The sequence below is a fragment of the Chionomys nivalis genome, chromosome 1 (assembly GCF_950005125.1).
Source record: "Chionomys nivalis chromosome 1, mChiNiv1.1, whole genome shotgun sequence".
NCBI lineage: Eukaryota > Metazoa > Chordata > Mammalia > Rodentia > Cricetidae > Chionomys > Chionomys nivalis.
In genome coordinates this window covers 58357261-58381363 of record NC_080086.1, presented here as the reverse complement: position 1 = coordinate 58381363, position 24103 = coordinate 58357261, and the positions used below count along the sequence as shown (strand labels likewise).

General features: G+C 44.6%; 1 protein-coding gene across 1 annotated transcript in view; it reads right to left on the bottom strand.

Moving 5' to 3' along the window:
• The window catches only part of Prickle2 (prickle planar cell polarity protein 2), a 355220-nt gene extending 331674 nt beyond the window's left edge, over positions 1-23546 (bottom strand). The window contains exons 1-2 of the mRNA XM_057767802.1: positions 23254-23546; positions 22606-22691 (exon numbers count right to left, since the gene is read on the bottom strand). Coding sequence (XP_057623785.1) covers positions 22606-22691; positions 23254-23403 — 236 coding nt within the window. The 5' untranslated portion in view covers positions 23404-23546. The remainder of the gene's footprint in view (positions 1-22605; positions 22692-23253) is intronic.
• Between the last annotated feature and the right edge of the window lie 557 nt (positions 23547-24103).

Sequence of the window (24103 nt, the reverse complement as noted above, 5' to 3'; positions counted from 1 at the left end):
TTAAGGTCCAAATGAGGAGCAGAAGGAGGGAGAACAAGAGCAAAAAATCAGGACCACGAGGGATGCACCCACCCACTGTGATAGTGGAACTGATTTATTAGGAGCCCACCAAGGCCAGCTGGTCTGGGACTGAATAAGCATGGGTTGATTCCGGACTCTCTGAGCATGGCGGTCAATGAAGACTGATGAGAAGCCAAGGACAATGGCACTAGGTTTCAATCCTAATACATGAACTGGCTTTGTGGGAGCTTAGCCTGTTTAGAAGCTCACCTTCCTGGACGTAGATAGAAGACCTTCGTCTTCCCGCAGGGCAGAGAATTTGGACTGCTCTTCAGTATCGAGAGGGAGGGGGAATGGTGTGGGGGGAGGAGAAGAGGAGTGGGGATAGGGGGAGGGGAGTGGGGGAAGGGGGCAATATTTGGGAGGAGGGGAGGGAAATGGGAAACGGGGAGCAGGTGGAAATTTTAATTAAAAAAGAATAAAAAATAAATAAAAGAAAAAAAAACATTTCCAGGCTGCCCATCTGAACCCACTTAACCTTACTTGTATTTTCAGTGTACCGCTGGTCAGTTAGTAGGCTAACATACACCCAAAACCTCCCCCACTGACCTCCTCTCTTTGTCTTTGGAGACGAACATGCATATGACTTTTACATAGTTCTATCTATGTGTTTGTTTATTTCATCTGGACATCCCTTATAGTGTCCAGTGCTGGAATATTCTATTCCACCAGTGTAGTTTAGCTTCTAGGGTCCTTTGAAGATGACTTCAGATAATGCTATCATGGGATGGTTCAGAAGCCAGAGGACCCATGAAACAGGGTTCCATTTGCCAACTAGATTCTAAGCATCGACCATGTTTCGGGAGAACAGACTGGGGAACCAAGGGGACATGGACACAGCCCTCCCTGGAGCTTACACCCTTGGGGCAAGGAGGATACAGCATATAAAAGGAGCTATGAGGTGATGTTTAGCCCCAAACCTGGAGGGTAAGATGAGAAGCTCACATAGAAAAGGGGGAGGGATATTTGAGAAGGAGGAAACCACATGTAAAATGAGGGCCTAGAGATGTGACAAGATTAAACAGGGAGAAAGGTAAGGAGCAAATAGGATCTTATCTGCAAATGAGAGCACAAATGAACAAATGTCTTTGGAAAAGAATGCTTCTTTAGCTAGCAAAGCTACAGACTCATATACCACGGCTTTGCGGGCCTGCTGCTGGCTCCGTATGCCAGAGTCACTCTCGTGTCTGTGTCTCCAAAGAACACACAAAGAAACCAACTATCAGAGAAACATGTTTCTGACAAAAGCATTAAGCAAAGATCATAAGAACATAATTGAAGAGAGTGGTACCATGGGGAGTCAATAATGTAAACAGAAAATAGGATGACAAGGCTCATTTTCCTAAAGCCAAGCAGGAGGCTCACTTACGCCCACTGTCTGTGTGTTATACATATTTTATCGATATTTTTGCATCTGCTCAATATTTTATAGAACTCTTTCTTTGTATTTGACTATCATGTGGAAAATGGATTAAAGGGAGAAGGGAGAAGTGGGGAGGGCAGATACAAGGTGAACAAAAGTACACAGGCAAGAATCCATGTTTGTCTGGACGCAGGTATTGATACACTGAGGGCTGGAAAGGAGGTGTTTCCAGACACAAGAACCTATGACTTGTTTTTTGTTTGGGATGAGTGTGTGGGTTTGTTTTTGTTGTTATTTGGAAGGGGGTTGTATTTGTTTGTGTGTTTGAGGCAGAGATCTACTACATAGCCCTGGTTGACCTCAGACATAGAGTTCATCCTGCCTCTGTCTACTGAGTGCTGGAATTAAAGGGGTGCACTACCAGACCTGGCCTTGAACCTGTGACTTTTCAAACTAGGTTCAAGCTTTACTGTGAAGAAATAGCTCTAGAAGGTGTGGCGGAAAGGACGAAGGAAAAGGGTCTTATTCCATGTAGCCCCTTGCCTTTCACAAATGTGTAAATCCAGATCCCGTGAGAAAGGGGATTAAAAGGGGGAGGCAGAATAGACTCAAATTCTAGCCATGTGCTTCCCTCCCCCAAATGCTATGAGGAAACAAGTGACTCTTCTGACCCACCTGAGTTCTATAACCACACGCATTAGCTAGATGACTGTCTACACATGGGCCCATGTCTTCATTAGGGCGGTAGCTGTGTTCTCACAGAGACTATCAGGATAACATTCAACAGGGAACATTTTAATAAATTTTTTTTATGGAATTCCAAAGTTTACTAAAGTCAGGTTCTTTTCAGACATCTAGAATTTCCTAGCATTCTCCCTCCTACGATTTGACAGGTCTACACATGTTTGGAATAATGGCATTTTTTCCCTTTTAGTAATAGCCACTCAGTGAAAATGTTCTGTCCTCCTGGAACCAATCACCCTCCTTGTAGGAATTTATCCTGTTGACATTTTTCTCTCCTCAGAGTAGGACTGACACACAGAGTCAAATGATTGCTGAGACACCATTCAGAATAAGTAGGCAATGAAAACATTCACAATGACCATCAGTGGAGAGCTGGTTACAAAAATACAGTGTAACTACATGGTGTAATGATATTATACAGTCTTTTAGAAATTTTTATATTTATAGAAGTCAAAATGGCTATAAGACCTACTGCTACATAAACAGTCTGATTTAACATTACTTGTATTTTTAAAAAGCATGTACACATACGTAGACACAGACACAAACACTACATAGACACACATAGTCACATTGACCTTAGTATGAATATATATGTGTAACTATGTACATTAAAAAAATATATGCAACTACATTTAAACATAGAAACTTATACCTTTTAAATCATATTTCATTAAATATGAGGCTAGGGGCAGCACACAAGAAATTTCTTTAACCAAGTTTCTTGTAAGCCAATATTCTGGTTTTAAACTTTTAATTTTTTATTTTATATGTATGGGTGTTTTGATTGCATGTATGTCTGTGTACCATGTATATACGTAGTACCCTTCGAGGTCAGAAGAATGTGCTGGACCCCTGGGAACTGGAGCTACAAACAGTTTGACAGCCATGTGGGTGCTAGCACTCAAACAATCGGGGAGAGAGCTTTTGTCCTGAGCCATCTCTCCAGTCCCATTTTCTCAAGCCTTTATCACCAATTTGATGCTCTTCTTGGAGGAAGCCAGCTGGTAATGACCACCAGAAAGATAAAGCTTAAAGCCTTCACACATTATCTTGGGTCACAAGCAGTAAAGCCGACTTCCCAGCAAGAACATCTTCTGGGTGGTGATTATTGAATTAAGAGGTTAAAAGGCACACACCCTGGTGCACACACACACAAGGCGGTAGGGTTTCACCCCTCACACACACTCACACTGTAGCTCTCAGGCATTCCTCTCCAAAGACGTAACCTGAACTTGATCCCTCTGCTTAGCTGGCTGGTAACTCGATAGGGGCTATCAGAGGGATTCACAGGGCTCACTCATCCTATACCCTCTAATCCTAAAGTAAGCATTCCCAAATGCAGTCTACAGCAACAGATGCACTTCCTCAGATGATGGGAGCCTGTGTTACAGGATGGCATTCCTAAGATGGTTCAGGTCAGTCCATGATAGATAAGGACACATAGTCACAGAGAAACTGAGTGTGAAAATAAGCCATGTCTTAATACCTACTACATCCAAATTTATTAAATTTCCTCTAGCAACTTATGAAAACCAGGTTTTCTGACAATGCCATTATCTGCAAGAGGACATTTGTCCTTAGCCAAGGATTCAAAAATATATATTTATGCATGTATTACATGCAAACACACATGCTACTATAATAACCAAAGGAAAAAAGTACTACAACTTGAGGGAGTGGCATGGGAGGGGTTATAAGGGGTTATCTGGGAGGGGGCAGAAGGAATAAAAGGAATTCCATTTTAATTAAAATATATTTTTGAATGTCTAAAAATAAAATAAAAGGTTGGTTTTAAATTCCAAGCACTAAGAACACAGAAGATATAGTTAGAAAAGACAGTTCTGGGCTGCAGAGATGACCCAGTGGTTAAGAGCACTCTGTGCTCTTCCAGTGGACCTGGGTTCAATTCCCAGCAACCACATGGCAGCTAGCAACTCTCTGTAATTTCAGTTTCAAGAAGATCCGATGCCTCCTTCTGACCTCTATGGGCATTGCATACATACAGATCAGAAACATACATGCAGGCAGAAAAAAAAAAAAAAAAAAAACCCTCATACACTGAAAAGAAAGGTAAATATTTTGTTTCAAAAGAAAAGACAGTAATGGCAACTCTGTTGAGCAGTTGAATTTAATTCTTAACCCCGGGGCAGTATCTGCTATAAGGAAGCCTTTGTCTAGCAGAATCAGCATCTGCAGTTGGTTTGTTAAGTTTTAAGAATCCAGCTGGAATGAAATTTAGCTATAAACAAGTAAAACCAAAAATCATAGTGACTTCAACAAAATGGAATATTTGTAGACTAGAATCATGCAGCCCAAGGCTAGTGCAGCATCTTTCTGGTTGTCACAAACACGCTCTTTGTCTGCCTTTCTCAACACTGACTTTCTACCTCTTTGCAGCTACGTAAGCTTCAACTGTCTCACCCAAGTTCTGATGGGTGGGAGCCAGGAAAGAAAGGGTTGCTTGCTTTCCATAACACACGTTGCAGAAGCTATATCTGCACATCCGACAGCTTTCTCTTCTACCCCTCGGGCTAGAACCTAACTAAAGGGAAAGTTCTAGGAGAGACGAGGACTAGAAACGAGATCTTTGTTCTTGGGTCATATAACACACAGTCACTGGGAGTCATGCTTCTTTGGTTTTGTTTGTTTGCTTGCTTTTTCTTTTGGAAGGATATAATCCAAAGGATGGAATTATGAATGTAGGGATAACTAGCAATAATTGTCACATTAAAGAATACATACACACAGAAACCACATGGATATAAATCTTCAATCTTGATCTTTTTCTTTTTTTGGGGGGGGAGGTTTCGAGACAGGGTTTCTCTGTGGTTTTGGAGCCTGTCCTGGAACTAGCTCTTGTAGACCAGGCTGGTCTCGAACTCACAGAGATCCGCCTGCCTCTGCCTCCCGAGTGCTGGGATTAAAGGCGTGCGCCACCACCGCCCGGCTTTGATCTTTTTCTTGAAATATATAACTATAGACTCATTCTAATCAGGTAAAGGACTTTAAATATAGCTTTTACAGATTCAAATAGCTTCTATTTCTTGAATCAAACATACCTATAATAAAATTCTTTTAAATTTCAGTTCAGGATTTACTTTGTTCTTTCTAAAGAGTAGTGTCTAAACTTTAAAGACATTGTCAAAAAAAAAAAATCCATTCACAATCTGCCTCATTACTAATCTTTATGCTTCCAGCATGTTAACGTCACTGGTTTTAGCATTCCTTTTTAGTTATACCCAAGCACTCTGCTCAGTTTCCCCAGGAATAGCTAGTTTTGCTCCCCTTGTGCCCATGCTTCCTGGGTTTCCAAAGGTGACTGGGAACACAGCAGCTAACAGCCCAAGCACACTTGGCAATAGGAAGATGCACTTGTACACAATGAGAAGCTTTCGAAGACGGCTCTGGAGAGAGACTTCTGAATGTGCTTTACTGGGTGTTCTTGATGATAGAACTGTTCTGATTCTACAACCTCTTCCTAGTTATAAATGCAGAAGACCATGGCCAGAGAGGTTACCAGGTCTACCAGCCTCAGAAACATGGGTAGCATGTATTCATCCATGGGCACCTGCTTCTGCCAACTCTGTCCCACCCTTGGGAACAGGACCACCTCCACCTCCATGGTATTTTCTCATAGACTCCATGATGCTTAATGTACCACTGGCCCCAGCCTACTAAATGCCAGCTGCCCCATTCCTACTCATCATGATAAGGAAAAAAAAGAAATAAACACACACACACACACACACACACACACACACACACGTGCCCAAATCCATGGATCTCTAAATGCAAAGGCGATGTTTTGAGGACTGGAAAGGTAGTTCTGTCATTACTTTCTTACCATGCCTTAGATCACAGAATCACAATTATCAATCTTGTTACACTTATAGGCAATTCCAAATCCTTCAGTACCAGAAGAGGTTTTAAACTCTTGACAGAAATGAATCAAGCTTAACCTTGAGCACATTATATGATAGCTACCATTTTAGCAATTTCTACAAGAAGAGGTGGTAGCGCTCACTGGAGACAGAGTTTGCCGTGAGACAGATACAGTCTGCTTGTATTGGATGTGCAAATTAACAGAAACAAGAGAAACAGTCACACTCCCCTCGAGAAAACAAATAAGGCTTTCTCACGTTTGCCCACTGAGACCCTTGCCCAGAATGAGTATGTTTGTTTCAGGGTAAATTGTCTCACGCTTATTTCTGTCATTAGCAAGAAATGGTTTTCTTTATTAAAAAAAGACTGTCTCTGTATAGTACAGGTAACCAAATAATTTGTTCAAATTTTCTCCTGCCTGTAAATTTTATTCTGTATTTTTAAAAAATTATTAATGACAAAATAATCCGTCTTCCTTTACGACTACTGAGTTTCTTGCCCCCCTCCTGTTTATTCAGTCAATGTACCTGAAGTGGATCTTTGCTAAGCACCAGGTACTGCTCCAGGGGTCAGGGACTCAACAAAAGCAGCAAGCAATATAATAACTGTGGCACTGGCATGCTTACATAAGCTAAACTATTCCCAGGGACAAACAAAAAGCACATAATTCATTCACATATAATTTCAGGTGGGGCACACACTATGAAAACATGAAAGAGAAAGGGGGGCTTAGTGACTCGAGTTTCATTTTAGATCAGTTGGGAAAACGATTCTAGAGAAGGAACAAGCAGACTGGCCTGGTGGGTAAGAGACGATCAAGCCACAGAAACACACCTAGGCAGTGCCCTCAGTATGTGCCAATGCCTGAGGCTAGAAGGTACCGACTGCTTTGTCTGTGTGGCTCCAGGGCAGGGAGGGAAGGAAGGATGCTAAAATGTCTATGTTTAGATATGCCTTTTCCTCCCAAGTCTGTAAGAGCTGACCTCAATAAAAGTGTAGCTTTTATTTTAAGATTTATTTATTTATTTTATGTATATGAGTGCTCTATCTGCATGTTCACCTTTATGTCAGAAGAGGGCATCAGTTCCCACTAGAGATGGTTGTGAGCCACTATGTGGTTGCTGGGATTAAACTCAGGATCTCTGGAAGAGCAGCCAGTGCTCTTAACTGCCGTACCATCTCTCCAGCCCTGTGGCTTTTTTTTTTTTTTAAGTTTTAGATTTATCTCTTTTATGCCAAGCCAGAGGGAAAACTGGGTGTTTTTCCTAGTAACATCAATCAAATCAATTGATCACTTCTTTTGAAAAACCACCCGACTTCTACGGTTCCCAGAGGCTTGGATCTAGTTTTCAAGGTGTTCTGCTCTGTCACAGGTCTGTAATATTTTGATTTCTAAGGGTGTTCATTTTACTACCCAGTAGACCAGTGGTTCTTAACCTTCTTAATGCTGTGATCCTTTAATACAGATCCTTCTGTGTGGTGATCTCCAACCATAAAATTATTTTCATTATTACTTCATCACTGTAATTTTGCTACTGTTATGAATCAAAATGATAATATCTGCACTTTCTGATGGTCTTAGTTCAACCCCCAGAGAGGCTGATGGAGGAAGGTCATTGGCTAATAAAGAAACTGCCTTGGCCCGTTTGATTGGCCAGCCTTTAGGTGGGTGGAGTAAACAGAATAGAATGCTGGGAGGAAGAGGAAGTGAGCTCAGACTCGATAGCTCTCCTCTCTGGGGCAGACGCCATGCCACTGTGCTCCAGAGCAGACACGATGAAACTCGGACCCAGGATGGATGTAGGCTAGAATCTTCCTGGTAAGCGCACCTCAAGGTGCTACACACATGAATAGAAATGGGCCAGGCAGTGTTTAAAAGAATACAGTTTGTGTGTCGTTATTTTGGGGCATAAGCTAGTCAGGCGACCAGGAGCTGGGGCAACAGGAACACAGCCCACAGCCCCCACAACAAGAGGCCATGAGCCACAGGTTATAAACCACTGCCGTAGGCTGTCTCATTCATGTCTGATCATTTTTGTGGAGATATTATAACCTTGGCTTGTGCAAGTCTGCATCCAACCCATGATTTAGACCACTAAGTCCACAAACTGTAAATGATAGGAAAGGAGACGGTGAGAAACAAAAACCCAGGGCCAGGTTTGGTACATGTCTGTTATCCCTGTACTCAAGGAGACCCCGTCCAAGGTTGGGATGGGGGTAAGAGGGAGGGAGGATCGAAGAGAGGGAGGGAATGTCTCCCTCTAATTCAATCTCCTTGCTAGCCCCACCCCAATTCCTTTAACAGGCAGTTGAAGTCTGTGAATAAAGCAAGGTACTGTGCAGCTGGGCAAAACTGATGTTTAAATTATTTAAGCCACGCACATGTGTTTGTATGTTCTTCTGGTGTTCTTGACATGGTTATCAAATCCTGGAAGGCTGGGCTACATTTGAGACTCACAAGTTTCTAACCACATTCCCAGACTACCAGTTCCTGAGAACGTTCCAATTCTAAGTCCCAAGTAAAACCAAATAAATGGACACCGTGAGGTTGATGTGCAACCCCCAGAATATTCTAGTTTTTTAAAGTCTACACCAGCCCTCCAGAGCCTGAGGGGTGCCTACAGATTAAGAGTCCAGACTTCAATCAGAGCCAAAAGACATATAATATCAATGTTGGTAACAACTTGCTCTACAGCCAAGACCTGCAGCAGAGCAGCTCAGTTTCTGCGGGAAACAAAGGCAATGCTATCTGCCTTGTAAGTGGCTTCAAACCTCACTTAAGAGACTGGGTTTGGTGGTGACACCTCTGATCTCAGCACTTGGGAAGCTACTGGGAAGACTCCGAGTTCCAGGCCAGCCTAGGCTACAAGGGAGACCCTGTCTCAAATAAAAATAATAGTTATTATTACCATATAAGAGACTTCAAGGAATGTGCTTCCTATAGTACTCCTGGCAAATTGTAAATGTTCAATTAATGATAGCTATAAGCTAATGAACACAACATTAAAAAAAAACACTGTTTGCTTTCATTTTCCTTTAGATGTGTTACTCTAGTAAATCTAGATCTCTTTGCAGGGTTGAAATGGGACACCTGGGAGGGAGCATCAATGTTCTGCCTCTCCTGGTTCTCTCTACCAAGTGTAGTTTGTGGGGACTAATCCCGCTCCAGCAGGATTGGGAGGAATGGTATTCATATCCATGATTATTAAACATCTCCTTTTCTAAGACAGACTATTTGCTCTCCTTTGAGAGTGAATTCATTATATGACCTTCATTAAGAAGTCAAAAGGTCAGATGCTCTTTCCACAAATAACTCCCCACACATTACTAGTTCATTTCCTGCTTTCCTGCACGTTTTCCTGGCAAGGCTCAAAAGAAAACTAAAAGAAGATACATGAACTCTGTAGGGTGACCGTGTGTGTGTGTGTGTGTGTGTGTGCGTGTGTGCATGTGTGTGTGTATGTGTGTGCGCGTGCGTGTGTGCGCGTGCGTGCATGCGTGTGTCAAGTGATTCAGACCTCACCAGTATGAGCTACAAATTCCATTGCAGAATTCCATCCACTGATAGCAGCTTCAACAATCCTTTCCTGTTGCAAGCCCTCAATTGTGCCTTTAAAAAGGTCAAGTGTGTTCCTCACAAAATTGCCCCAAAGTCAAGGCCACGTGGTATTACAAATGACATAGTTAGAAAGCCATTACTGGAGGCCAGAGAGAAGACTCAATGGTTAAGAGCACTGGTTACGATTACAGAGGGCTTGGGTCTGGCACACAGCATCCACATGATGGCTCATAACTGTCCTTAACTCCACTTCCAGGGGCTCCAACGCTATCTTCTGATTCCATGGCTACTTTAGTTGGGGTTTCTACTGCTGTGAAGAGACACCATGATCACAGCAACTCTTATAAAGGAAAACATTTAGTTGGGTGGCTTACAGTTTCAGAGGCTCAGTCCATTATAATGGTGGGACATGGTGGCATGCAGGCAGACACGGTAGCTGAGAGTTTTACATCTTGCACAGACAATAGGAAGTGAACTGTCTCACTGGGTGTGGCTTGAGCATATATGAGATCTTAAAGCCTGCATACACAGTGTCAGACTTCCTCCAGCAAGGCCACACCTCCTAATAGTATCATTCCCTTTGGGGACAATTTTCTTTCAAACCACCACAATGGTATTAGGCACATATGTCATACATATACACACATGCAGGGAAAGACCCATATATGTAAAATAAATCTCTCTCTTTTTTTAAAGAAAGTTAATATTGGACAGGATACATAAGAAAGTAATCACTGGGGAATGGGAGGAGAGGAGGGAGTGGGAATGTTATGTAAAATAAAAAAGAGTTTGGTTCCTTCTTTTAAAAAAATAAAAAAGAGAAAGTAATCACTAAAGTCTCCTAGTAATGATGGATACAGAGCCCAGACTGATGTCACTAAAGTCTCCTAATAATGGGTGATACAGGCAAAGCTCCTAGCAGTGGGACTGGGGCATCAACCCAGACACAAAATCTTCAACCCACAATTTGTCCTACCTGCAAGATGGGCTGGGGTAATGGTGGTACAGAAGTTGTGGGAGTGGCCAACCAATTACTGATCCAACATGAGAGCCACATCATGAGAAGGAGCCCACCCTTGACACTTCCTGGATGGCCAGGAACCAGAGGTAGGACAGCCCAGAGACCCAGGATAGAACCAAGCACAACTGGCAAAAAAAGTCAATTAAATGATTCCTAACAATACTCTGTAATACTCAGATTGTTGCCTAGCCCAATTGCCATCTTTCAGCAACTGATGGGAACAGATGCAGAGACCCACAGTCAAACATTAGGATCTAGGGAAACCCCACAGAAGAGGGGGAGGAAGGATTGTATGAGCTAGAGGGGTCAAGGACAGCATGAAAACACAGTCCACAGAATCAACTAAGCAGGGTTCATAGGGGTTCACAGAGACTGGAGCGACAATCAGGGGACCTGCAAGGGTCTGACCTAGGTCCTCTGCATATACCTATGGTTGTGTAGTTTGATGTTCTTATGGGACTCCAACAGTAGGCGTGGGGGGGGGGGCTCTTATTCTTCTGCCTGTGTTTGGGACCCTTTTCATATTCTTTTCATATTGCATTGCCTCGCCTAGCCTTGGTATTAGGGTTTGTGCCTTGTCTTATTGCAACTTGTTAGGCCATGTTAGGTGGATATCTCTGGGAGGCCTGCTTTTTTTTTTTTTTTTTTTTGTAAGAAAAACAGAGGAGTTGATCTGAGCAGAGAAGTTGGAAGAGGGATAGAGGGATTTAGAGGAATAGAGGGAGAGGAAACTGCAATTGCCAGGATGTAATGTTTGAGAGAAAAAAAATGCAACAGTGCTGAAAATTGTTTTATCACTTTTATTACTTCTAGGATATTATACTCCTAAATTTATTTAAGTAGTTTACTAAAAATTTGTATATAAAAAAGTCACAAATTTTTTTCCCATAACTATTATATTGGCATCAATAGAGAGACTCCCAAAAGATGCACCTGTCTGGATGAACTTGACAGGGTTTTTTTATTATAAAAGAATAGGGTCTTTGCAGATATAATTAAGAATTGAGATGAGACCATTATGGATTAAGGTGGTCCTCAATCCAAAGGTAAATCCTTAGTGGCCACAGCAAGCAGGAAGGAAGCCATATGATGATGGAGTGGTGAACCCACAAACCAGGCACACTGAGAGGCATGGACCAGACTTGTCACAGTCTCCCGGAAGGACACACTCCACTGATACCTTGATTCTGGAGCTCTCTAACTTCAGAAGACACGGGAGCTTCTGTTGCTTTCAGGCAGTCAGTTAGGAATGTGTTTCAGAAGCTCTCGGAAGTCTTACAGCTATGGGAAGCTGGATGCAATGGAAACAGACTAGAAGAAAATCACATCTTACTGATAGGACCACACATTTCCAGGTGGTGGAGTTATACTCATTCTTTATGTCAATTCATAAATCAATTTGCTGAATCTTCAAAACTGTCTGGACTACAACAAGCTATCTGGCAATTCAGCCACAATTAAACTAAGAGATGACTCTACCTTTAAATGTTATCTACTATGTTAAAAATTAAATTCCATATTAGTTACTTTTCTTGTCATTATGACAAACTATCCCACAGAAGCAATTAAAAGAGAGGAGTTTTTTGTGTTCAATTTATAGGGGGCATCTATCATGGCAGAGAAGAGTCTGTTCTGTCTGTGACAGTGGACGCTCATAGTGGTGCCTGTGGTGTGTTCACAACGTGACAGATTAAGAATTAGATAGGATCAGAAAAAAAAAAAAACAGGGCTGAGGTTTCTCAAGGCCCATGTCTGGACCTTACATCCCAGCATCCTACAACTTCCCCAAGTAGTTAGTACCTGAGCTAGGCTCATTTAGACACATGAGTCTGTGGGGAACGTTCTCACACGAACTGTAAAAATAACCCCAGATTCCAGGACATAGCTCTTGTTCTTCCACCTCTAGAGCACAAGGAAACCACTGTGTCCTTCATAGGACTACCAAGATTCCAAGCCCAAGAGAAAGCACGCATGGGCATTCTCCAGTTCACCCACTGCCTCTAATCTTGGAATTCATAAAAATTAAAAGGAGCCAGGCACCGAGATTTGTAAACAACTCAGCAAGTTGCTGGGCAAGCTTCAAAAATCAAGTCATCAAAGATACAAATGAGAAAGAAAATCCTGGGTGCCCGACTGTAAAGCAAAAGGCTTTGAAAACTATGTCATCGAGACAATGTTGTGGAGCCATTGAAAAAGAGAAAACACTTGCACTCTTTTAATAAGTTCCCCCTGAGGCCTAGCTCCTTAGCATTTGAAGGTGGAGCATGTGTTCCCATGTTATATGTGCACATAACGAGTCAATGCCTAAGCCTGGGCAATCCAATTCTGTATCACCTCATTCTTTAATAAACATAAGATCTCATAATGCCCATATTCAAGCTTTTCACTGTCCACCGCGTGATTGCGTTCATTTTGCCATGGAGACACCTGGATCTCGTAAGTGTCAAGCCACACATTCAAAACTCAAGTCAAAAGACTTAAAAATGGTCACATGACATGCTGTTATGCTAGCTTCAAGCTAGTCATCGAAGGCATACTATGAGTTCTCTGTTGGCTGATCCCTTTGGTGGGGGATTTCCTTCAGGAAACATGCAAATGATCACAACCTTTCTTGATTTTTATGTATGTGGTTTCAGTAGTATGTATGTGTGTATGTTCATGTGTCAGAGTGGTGCGCATGCACCACACATGCATGTAGTGGTCAAAGGAACAACCTATGGTACTAGCCCATGTCTTTCACCTGGTTTGGGCCAGGGTCCCTCATTGTTCACAGCTGGGCCAGAAATTCTTGTCTCTCTTATCTCACCATAAGTGGGCTGACATTATGGGCCCTAGCTACCACCTCCAACTTCTACATGGTTTCTAGGGATCCTCACACCTGTATGGCAGGCATGTCCTTTATTCACTGAGCCAGCTCCCCAGGCCCTTATGATGATCTTCTTAAAGACATTTCCTCCTCAAACTCTCCAGTGTGCTCAACCAAAACACAAGCTATCAACAACCTGAATGATGCTCCCTTCAATACAGATCTGGTGAAGCTCTAATTCCTCCTCTACAGAGCTGGGACTCTAGGAGGCACCCTTCAGGAACCCTACCTAGCAATCACCATCCCCTCCAATTTGAGAGGAGTTTCATGTGAATGGCCTCAGCCTCCCTCACACACAGCAGCTAATCCAGAGTCCTTCAGATACTGTGTTCATTTACAGACATGAAGCAGATTCCATCCCCAAGCTATTGAACGTGGAAGATGAGTTACGCCACAGTGCAATTTCATATTGACACTGAAAATCAAAACATTATAACTAAACATGTCTTGAACAACTTGGTATCTTGAGCCTCAAAGACGTGTGACTTGCTGTCGGTGTGAATGGGACTTTGCTAGCTGGTTACATCACCTCCCTGCTTGCTTACACTTGAAAAATGGAGGGCAAAAGCACATCTCAGAAAACCGTTTGAAGAATGACATGAAGCGATGCATGTCAGACACCAGGCACACATAAGGTCTCCATCATGTTAGTTCTACCCCCACAGCATCTCCCAGACATGGTGGATTTTGTTGCCTAGATGTCTTGTTTTGCATGGCTGTTCCTGCCAAGCAGTGACTTAACATTCCTAGCATCCTTCTGGCCATGGTTTCTTTCAAATCTGTAGCTACAAAAGCAGCTGTGTACTGAGACTAGCCGTCAGTATGAACAAGCAAGGCGGCGCAAGTATGAGAATACGACAAAGGGTAGAAACTGTACCCACTGGACACGCATGCTCCATCTAAAAGAACTGTAAGACAAGAGTTGGCCTATAGTTTCAGTTATCCCAAGATGGTAAAAAAATCATATGTTTGCCCCCATTATTAAATGTCAACCAATTCAAGATTTAAATCCTGTATAATGCTAACAAGATACAAACACAGATCTTGCTTTAAGAGGTTCCAAGACATGCTCTCAGGTTCAGATATTGAATAAATGTTCTCCTTATACGTTCTGCCATATAAGAGGGATCTTGGGATTAAGGACTAGTGCTCGTATAAATGGAAGCTCCTAGCAAGGCAGGAGGCCACAGACTCAGTGACTATTATCAGGTTGGCCAGGGAGAAACAGACTGTGAACCTCAGTTTTCATAGTGTAGTTGGTGAGGCAGGATGCTCACAAGAGGCCCCTAGAGGCCAAGTTTGAAAGTTACCTTCCTCTTGGACTTTGCAAACTGTTTTTATGAACACCTTATGCACACTGTACTCGGGTGGAGGTTATAAGCGTATAATTCTAACAAAAGCCATGTGTTTCCACATGGTGTGTATAAACCCATCATCGAGAGTCTGCTTACAGTAAGGTTCTAAATCCACCCTTCTGTGAGATCTCATTCTGTTAATGTCAGCTAAGGTAAGACGGAGTGCTATATTGTCTCTGACTCTAAGAGGAGAATCATCATTCCCACTGAGACTGACAGGCTTCAGTCCTTGGGTGAGTAGCTTTTTAAATCTCTCTTACAACCTACAGTTTCTCAGGCCTTGGACCCAGATCTTCTAGCTCCTTATACAGCCCTGTTTCCAGTGAATCTTCTTGAAGTCAATGTATTCATGCAACCCAGGCTTCATTGAAGGCACGGGGGAAGCATCTATGTTTCATCCCGTTAATCCTACAACCACCTCACCCGACAAATCATAATACCTCCAGTTCACTGAGAAAGCTGGGTGCAAAAAGGTTATGTCCCTTGCTCAGGGCAGTGCAGCCTCAGAAGCAGAGCCAAGGTGACTTTTTAGGGGCTTGCTACAAAAGCATGAAAAACTAAGTGACATCCACAGAGCCCAAGTAAAAAGCTGGGTGTGGCGGCACACATCTATAGTCTACTCTGGGGAGGTGGAAGCGAGAGGAGGGTCCCCTGAGACTCAGTCCCAGCTCACTGAAATCAGGAAGCCCCAGGCCCCAGTGAGAGACAGATTGTCTCAAAATAAAGCAGTGGTTCCTGTGGGATGACATCTGAATCTGAGGCCTCCACACACATGAAGACAGCATGCTCTTAAAGTCTGCCCTTTTAGCCACTTTACTTTAACGCTCCCAGGTAAGTCTTTACGAGCCTCCAAGACACAGTTATGGCAGTGGCTAACCACACGTTTGCCCCCAGAGACTGTACCTATTACTACTGTCCCATATGCCCCAAGGCAGAAAACCTTTGATCTCAAGAAACTGAGGGAGGTAGGAATGATTCCCAGTAGGCAATGTTCCCTCTCTCCACAGGGGAATCCCTCTGAGGTACTCATTCATGGCAAGGTTAAAGGCTAACCTTTGAGCCTTTAGAAACAAGAGACAATAAGATAGCAAATGTATTTGGTCCTCTTCCTCCTGCCAATGTAAACCGCAGAGGCACTGGGGTGAGCGAAGCCGCTCAACAGAGTGTGGGCATCGCATGCCAGATTAGAGACAAATTAAAATATATCGTGGAAAGTAGATGACTGCCACTGATGGCCTGTGTTTTCTCACTGTTCGTCAGGCACACACTGTCACTTCGGGCAATTAAGCAAGGATTAATTATCAGGTTGCCATACAAGCTGAGATGTCTCAACATCGCAGCGCTATGAGCATGCGAACACTCAGGCTTTTAAAAGAGTTAGGATGGAAATTGTCAGGAGAAGTTGACGAGTGTTTTTAAATTTCTTCACGTCCATATCCTCTGACCCAGTAGTGTCAGTTATATGACAGAAATATAGAACTGGACAAACATGGGCATGGGGACAGTGACGGTGTGAACTCGATATGGAGCAGTGGAAACAGCATGACCATGAAATCTCGGACTCTGCTCCATACACAACGGAGGCTGGATGGCAAGGAATGTATTAGCACTTTACGCCCTGTATAGACGAATGTGGAAAATATCCACAGATTATTTCTAAGCATGAAAAAAAGCAATAACTAAATGATAATACAAAGAATGTATATTTTCCATATAAATGAAAATGACATGACTGAATATGAGAAAGAGATACTAAACAATAATTAATACATAGTTCTAGCTTAGCAGTTGAGAAACTGGTTCTGAACATGTCCAGGAGGGAAGCACTTTCAGTTCTACAGGATATAAGGCCTGTCTTGATGTAAGTCACTATCAGCCTCCAATGTCACCAAAAGAATGGATGGGGCTGGCTACCAATAAACTTGATTTACAGGTTTCCAAAATAGAACTTCGATATAATTTCATGTGCCATAAAAGGTGTGTCTTCTTTTGATTTTTAAAAAATCATTTAAAAATACAAGCATTTAAAAATCTGAAAACCATCTTTGCTAGCAGGCATGAAACAGGTATCAGGCTCCGCCCCACAGTGGCAGTTTTCTTCTTTGGTGGCCTGCTACACATATGTATGTGTGTGGAAGAGAGATTTTAATTCCTTTCATAACACCAATATCTATTTCCAAATAAGAGATGTCAAATGTATTGAAACGGACTGGATGTTTTTCTTGAGAAACCCCTACTAATGGCCTCAAATTCTATCATATATTTTATCAAATGCAAATCATATAATCAGCAACTTTCTTAGTCCTGCCTAGAAGATGATCCCAGGCATAAGTGTCTAAGCCAGTCTGTCTGTCTATCGGTCTGTCTCGCTCATACGCAGACACATTCTCCCTTTTCTTGGCAAATTCATTGACTGAGACAGCACAATAGGTGGAAAACTACTCCGTAGCCAAATCACAATCCACTAAAGGAAACCAGGCCAGCTTCACCCCAAATTACGGCTGCAGTTAGCAGCCCAGAGTCGCCAAGGCAACTAAGAAAGGATGCTTTTCAAGGCACAGGCATGGCTGCCTGCCCCCAACAAGGGCAATGCGTCTGGAGCAACCGTGGTCCAGTCAAAGCATGTGCCTGAAAAAGCCTCCCTTATCCAGAGACTAACTGTTCTACATAATTATAATGGCCTCGCCAAGCCAACCCTGCTGTGGGCTGCCCCTGTCAGCTGCTCATGAAAATGGGACTCCAGGAGGCTGTTATAAAAGTCTACCTCTTCCTGTTCAAATTGAACCTACATGTATATGTAAAGTTGCAATGTTAAAGAGATTACAAGGGGCTTAGAAGCCCCTGGAGGGTCATTGATCTGGCCTTGCAAACCCTGTCTACCACAGCCCTTTAGGAAGAGCTGTAGGCTGGGCCCTGCTTCTCTGACTGCTTTTATTTTACCTCTCTTCTCAGCTGGCTAGAAGGAAAATGCCTTTAAGACCCTGACTCCAAAGACTCTCAGATTCCTTCTTTCTAAACTAGGCATGCATGCACTCTAAACAGTAATACAGACTAGAGGCCAGCATGGTTTTCGGTAGGTGTCAGATACTAAATAGTTTGGGCTATGTGAGCTGTGGTCTCGTCCTCAACTACTCAATCCCACCTGCTGTCACAGAACAAACAAGGTGAAATGTCAACAGATGAGCTAGGCTTTGTTCAGTAAATTCATATATAAACATATGGAAATTTGAATTTCAGATTATTTCCCTAAGTTGTAGATGATTATTGTCTCTTAATACTCCTCCTGCTCTTTAAAATTGTAAAATCCAATTTTTATTTGTGATCATGCAAAAGACCTGAGGCTTAGATTTGGTCAAGAGGTCAGAGTTTGCAGGTCACGGCCTAGATATTTGCAGCTCACGTGGGCCCTGGCATGGGAGCAGCAGCATTTTGGAACTTCTCAGAAGGACAGACTCTTGAGTCCTACCTTAAACCAAGAGAACCAGAACCTGAGTTTCAACAAAAATCCTTTATAGGCAGATAAAATCTGAGATGCTGTGCTCCAGAAGAAAGACATTTATAGTCAGGTTTGGAGGATTACCTGCTACACCTCTGAGACTCTGTTTCCCTCCCACTAAAGTGAGTAGTCACGTCCACATTCAAGAGTTGCCAAGCCTGGGAGAAGCCCCTGTCTGGTTATGCCACTGTTTCCCACAGGGTGGCTAGTAGTAGAGAAGATTGCTTTCCCCCCAATCCTTATTTGCAAAGACGAGAGCGGTGGCTTGGGATTTCCAGTACCGGATGGGTAACTCCAAAGAGGTCCTAGAACTAACCGGAATGCTGGAGACTAAGGTAAGTCAGAGTCCCATCTGAAGGGAAACCAATCAAGAGTCACTGGTTTGTGTCAAGTAGGAAAGCTGGCCAGAATCTAAAAAAAAATCGGGGGGGGGGGGTGTACTTGTTTAATATGCCAAGCTCAGCAAACAGAACCCAGTAACTGCTGAGTGATTTGAGCCTTTGGGTTGTGGCCACTGCTTTGAACTAAAGCAGGAGGCACACAAGTCACAGGGGATGAGCACGATCCTCGGTAGCCCAGTGGTCATGGCTAAGTGATGTTGCAGCTGGAAGTTTGGATTTCCTTACCAATAAAATAACACCTACCTCACAAGGTTTGGCAAGCTTGACTAAAAAGATGTGCTGTACCCGGGAGCCTGATACCCACCAGTCAGCCTGTTCTGTTATTGCAGGTCTTCTGTGATGGAGATCTGGCACTGTTGGTACCATTATCCATTAGTATACGAAAGTGCAGAGACTAAACTTACACGTGCAAATCCCCATGCCCTGACCCAGGACTGGATGCAAACCTGCATAATTGGCTCCCAGTAGCCCTGCTGTAGCAGAGTACTAAGCACCCAGCCACAATCCATGAAGCTGCCTTCTTCCATTCTCCCCCTAAGGATCATCTTTGCAGCCCAAAAGCTGTGACAGTTGTTTTCACTAAGCTACCATGAGACGATGCCTTCTCCTCACTAGGTCACCTGCTTCCAGCTGCTCCATACAAAGTGCAAGGGTTGTGGGTCTTGTTTCCCAAGGACCCACATAACCCCCATCTTTAATAGAAATTTAGAAAATATCCGCATTGTCTGCCTAAAGGAAAACAGAACAATAAAAATGGGAGTGCACCATCGCTCAGCAAAGCCCAGGTAACACAATCCAATAGCTTTGACAAGACCCACAGTCTCTCACAGACATCTTTCCCCGCTTCATGGCAAGACCCAAAGGGAGGGGAACAATGTTGCCATTCACCCTGTGCCTCTTGCTGTAAATGGACATGCAAGTCAGCCAGTACCAGGCTCCTCCCGTTCAAGATAGACTCAGTGGGTCATCCGGGGATGGGATCCAGACTGTACATTCCTAACAAGCTTCCAGGAGCTGGAATGACAGTTTCCTTACCAGCTCCAATCTCTCCACCCAATGTCATCTCCACCCGAATGTCGTTGCATGAACCGCCCTATCTAGGATCTCATTCTTTGTGCCATCCTGACGGTCTGTCTTTTGCTGAGTGGCTACCACCACCACCAGAGTACCTGGCATATGACAGCCATCCAAATACTTGCTCTGTAGAGTCTTCCAGCGGGACAGGAAAGAGTCCAAGGTCACAGAGCTAGTCACAGAACAAATGCCAGCTAAGTTTTGGGTGTACTTCAAAGCTCCAGGTCTGAGCACGATGCCAGAAGAAAGCAGTTTGTTTCCGCTGTGTTTCCTTCCTAGAACTCACGGCTCTTTGGACTGGGAGGCGATATCTTAATCCTACATTATTCCAAAGAGATGCCCAGGTGGGCAGTGAGAAGGAGGAGGATCAAGCTGGATGCACACAGAACAGGAAAGTGGTTGAAGTCACATGGGAAGGTCTTGGGGTTGTTGCTGCTGTTGTAATGGCTAGTCTTCATTGTCAAGTTGGCTGGACTTAGAGTCACCTAGGAAATGTATCTCTAAGTATATCTATGAGACTCTTTCCAGAAAAGTACAACTGAGGAGGAGAGACCCATGCTGAATATGGGAGACACAACCCCACAGCCCAGAGTGCCAGCAGTCAGCTTTCTCTGCTTTGATTGTGGCTACGAAGTGACTAGCTGACTCAAGCATCTACCCTTTTGACCTTTCCATCATCAGAGACTGCCTTCAGATTACAGCAAAAAAAAAAAAAAAAAAAAAAAAACCCAAAAAACCCTGTCCCTTCCTTAAGTTACTTTTGCCATACAGTTTGTCACAGCAATAAGAACTGGAATTTGGGGAAAGCGATGTGTATTCTCCTTGGGTCAGGACAAATATAAGCTCCCAGTGTCTGACACTCCAACCCTTCTTCCTACATGGGCATCAGTGTCCACCATCGACTTAGGGCTTCCCAGTAAAAGAGGGTAACAAGGTTTTTTAAGGAAGACTACAAAGATTGCTAGAACCCAAAAATGATCAGGCAGAAGGTCAGCCAAGCAGCTTCCTGTCCAGGATGGGAGGAAACACCATAAAACCCTATTCATGGCACAAAGGGATGTCTTTTTGCTGGAGCTAGGGGGGAAATTGCTTCCATGTGAAAATCCCTCAGTTTGATGAAAAGGTCTCTTTTCCTTCACGGGCTGAAAATAAACCCCTTGTTTTCCCATCACAACATCAACTGTAAAGTTGGAAGAACCATGATCATGAAGGTCAAAGTGACCCCGGTCATCCAGCATCCTCAAACAAATGAGCTACATCTCCCCCTGAGCAGCCCGTGGCAGGAAGCTGGGAACAACGAAATCAGGGCACATTTCCTCTGGGCCTGGGCATAAAAAAACAATACTTTCCACATCTCATGTAATCCCCAGATAAGCGTCCTTGTCACCCCCATCTTAACAAGTAGAGAAATGGGGAACGATGGACCCTTAGGGACTGAACGTTCAGAGGTTGTTCATGGCTTGAGGACAAGGTAAGCCATACACCCTCACAGAGCCATTGGCCACCTGGCCTCTGGTCAGAAAGGGACCTGTAGGCAAAGGAAGACAGGGAAGCTTCAAGTCACCTGCCCTGCTCATCACTTCCATTACATTGCCAGTGGATCAGGAGAAGCCACGAGCTATTCTCGCTCATACTGAATTTTGCGAAACGAGGTTTCAAAACCCAGCCCATGTGCAACCCACTTTCATACCCTTCATACCCGAGACACCCCAGGGCCTATCCACAGGGCCCACCCACAGTTACCACACCTACCTGAAGACAGCACTGGCGCTACTGATAGACGCCTATGTCCCCAACCACATATTTATAAGGTCGCCCACCTGACTCTGCCACACTGGTCGTTACATGCTTGAAAGCCCCAAGTCTGTGCTCAGTGTCCTGAAACAAAGGCAGAGAGCCTGCCAGACTCATCCGAGGTGGGAACAAAAGCACTTCATCTCTGGAGAAACCAGCCGGGATTTCCTTAACGTGGGGTGCCCAGCAGATGCCATAGTTGTAGGAAACCAGAGATGTGCAAAGGTGGCAGGGGGCAGAGATAACTTTCCTCCTTTGTGTGCTAAATCGTCTTCTTCAAAGGAGCTGTGATTGGTGTGTGTTGGGGGGGTCACTTTAATCCAGGAATGATACCAGTCAACTATCCGCTGTGCCCACTTTCTTTTTTCATGAAGACGCCAGGGAAGAGGACTCACCTTTCTATCACCAAGCAGAGTCTGTAAACACCACACCCCAACTTTTCCCAACCACAGCCCTACCCATCCGATGCGGTGGGAGGGTACCCAAATCCCTCCACTCCCAAACAAAATCATTGCAAGCCAGCTGAGGCTGCCTGAAAATCAACATTCAAGGCACATTAATAAGAAACATCTGGCCCCGGGAAGAGGGTTGACACAGCACAGGCAGGCAGTGGTGGATTTGTGGTTGGGACCCAGAGTTACAAGGGCTCAGCTGAAAGCACAATTGGAAAACACCAGTTAGTCTAGGCAATCCTCCACCCGCTGAACCATGGTGCCTGGCAACACTGTCAGGCTCCAGGTTTGAATTGTTTGGGGCCGAGTTACCTAGACACTTCCCACTTAAAGCTCTGGCATCAGGAAAATGCATCTCCTGCATCCTCCGGTGTCTGGCCACCACTTCCACCTTCAATATTTGTAGCAGATGTAGCTGGGCTCTTAAAGGAACAGTGTTTGCATTCTTTCCATGTGACTTACAGGATAGACTTAAAAGAGGGGAACGTGTATTTCTTTTCCTTCCTACAGTGTGGTGCACTTAAGACCATCCTACCTCCATTTATGCAAGGCGAACCCGGGGCACTGGTCACCACAGGCGTTACATGGCTGGCCTCTCTCAATCCGACCCAGTCCGGTCAACTTCAAAACAAAAAGACAACACAAGCATGTCCACCACCAGGGCTTCCTTCAAAGCCCCACTTGAATCCTAGGCTGGGAGGCCTGCCCCTCCCACCCTGCCTCTGAGATTGGACTCAACTGTTCTCTGATGTTGGGGACTTGGGAACAGATTCTCGCACCTGGAGAAGGGCGTGTGGTCCCAGGTGGGCTGTCTATAGAGCATAGGCACAGAATCATCAAGAAATGGCTTGGCTGGGGCTTTGTCTCCCCCAGACACCTTGGTCACCGGCTTCTAAGAAACAAAAGCAAGACCTCTCTGTTCCCTGGAGTTGCGGGGACCACCTGGTGGCTGCCCTGGACTAAGCTGGGGCTCCTAGGAAGACGGTAGTGGGAACATCCAAAAGCCATTCCCAGGTCCGGTCTGGGCGCTGGGGTTCCCATTTCCCTTAAGAGACAGGATAAAGAAGAAGGTTCGCCCCCGGCGCCCCCCGAACTATGGCATTTAGGGTCCAGGTCCCTGGTGGCACTGTCACCTGGCCTGGAGTAGGACCCAGCCCCTCGCGCGCCCGCGGGACCAGCTTACCTGGGGCCACAGGTGCGCGGCCGCGGGGCGGAGAGGGGCTGGGCCCGGGCGCTGGCTGCCGGCGGTGGGGACCGGGCGGGCGGCCCCGCTCGGGTGGAGGACACTCACCGAGCGGCGGGACAGTCTTTTCCGTGAGCTCCGGCTGAACATGGCCGGGCGCTTCCCGCACGCAGCACTGTTGGTTGGATGTATCCACGCCGCAGCCCCCGGGAGGGCGGGTGGCCTGGGCCGGCGCGGTCGTCAGCCGGGCGGTCTCCGCCTAGTTGTCCCGGCTGGTTCGGGAGAGCACGTCTCCCCTCCTCCCTTCCCTCTGCAGCTTGCTCCCCGCCTGCTGGTCCCTCCCCTCTCCGCGTGTTCCCCGCCCTCCCCCTGCCAGTCCCATCCTCTCTGGCACCAGCTGAGGCCACTTTCTCCTTTCTCCTGCTTCCTTGCCCTCTGGGGAGAACTCTTTGGCTGGCCTAGCCCCTATAAGCTCTTCCGCTCACCCTGGTCCCCGAAGTTAGGGGGCAGGGGTACTTCACAGATGTCGGGTGGAGATGCAGAGATGAGTGATTTTTTTTTATTTTTTTTTTACTTTAATATTTAAGTGACATAGAGTAAAAGTTAACCTATTTAGTGCATAGCTCTGGCCTGTTTGACAAATTCATAACACGCAGGCAACCATCACCACAATCATGATACAAAATAGTTTCATGACCCCTTAAAGCTTTCTTGGAAATCTAATTAATATTCATTAAGGTTGGTAGATGACTTAGAGAAAAGAAGAGTTGAACAGAAGATCAGCTGTGCCCCTAAATTTACGGAGTCTGGAATATAGTAAGTGTTCATTGAATGCTTGTTAATTGTATTA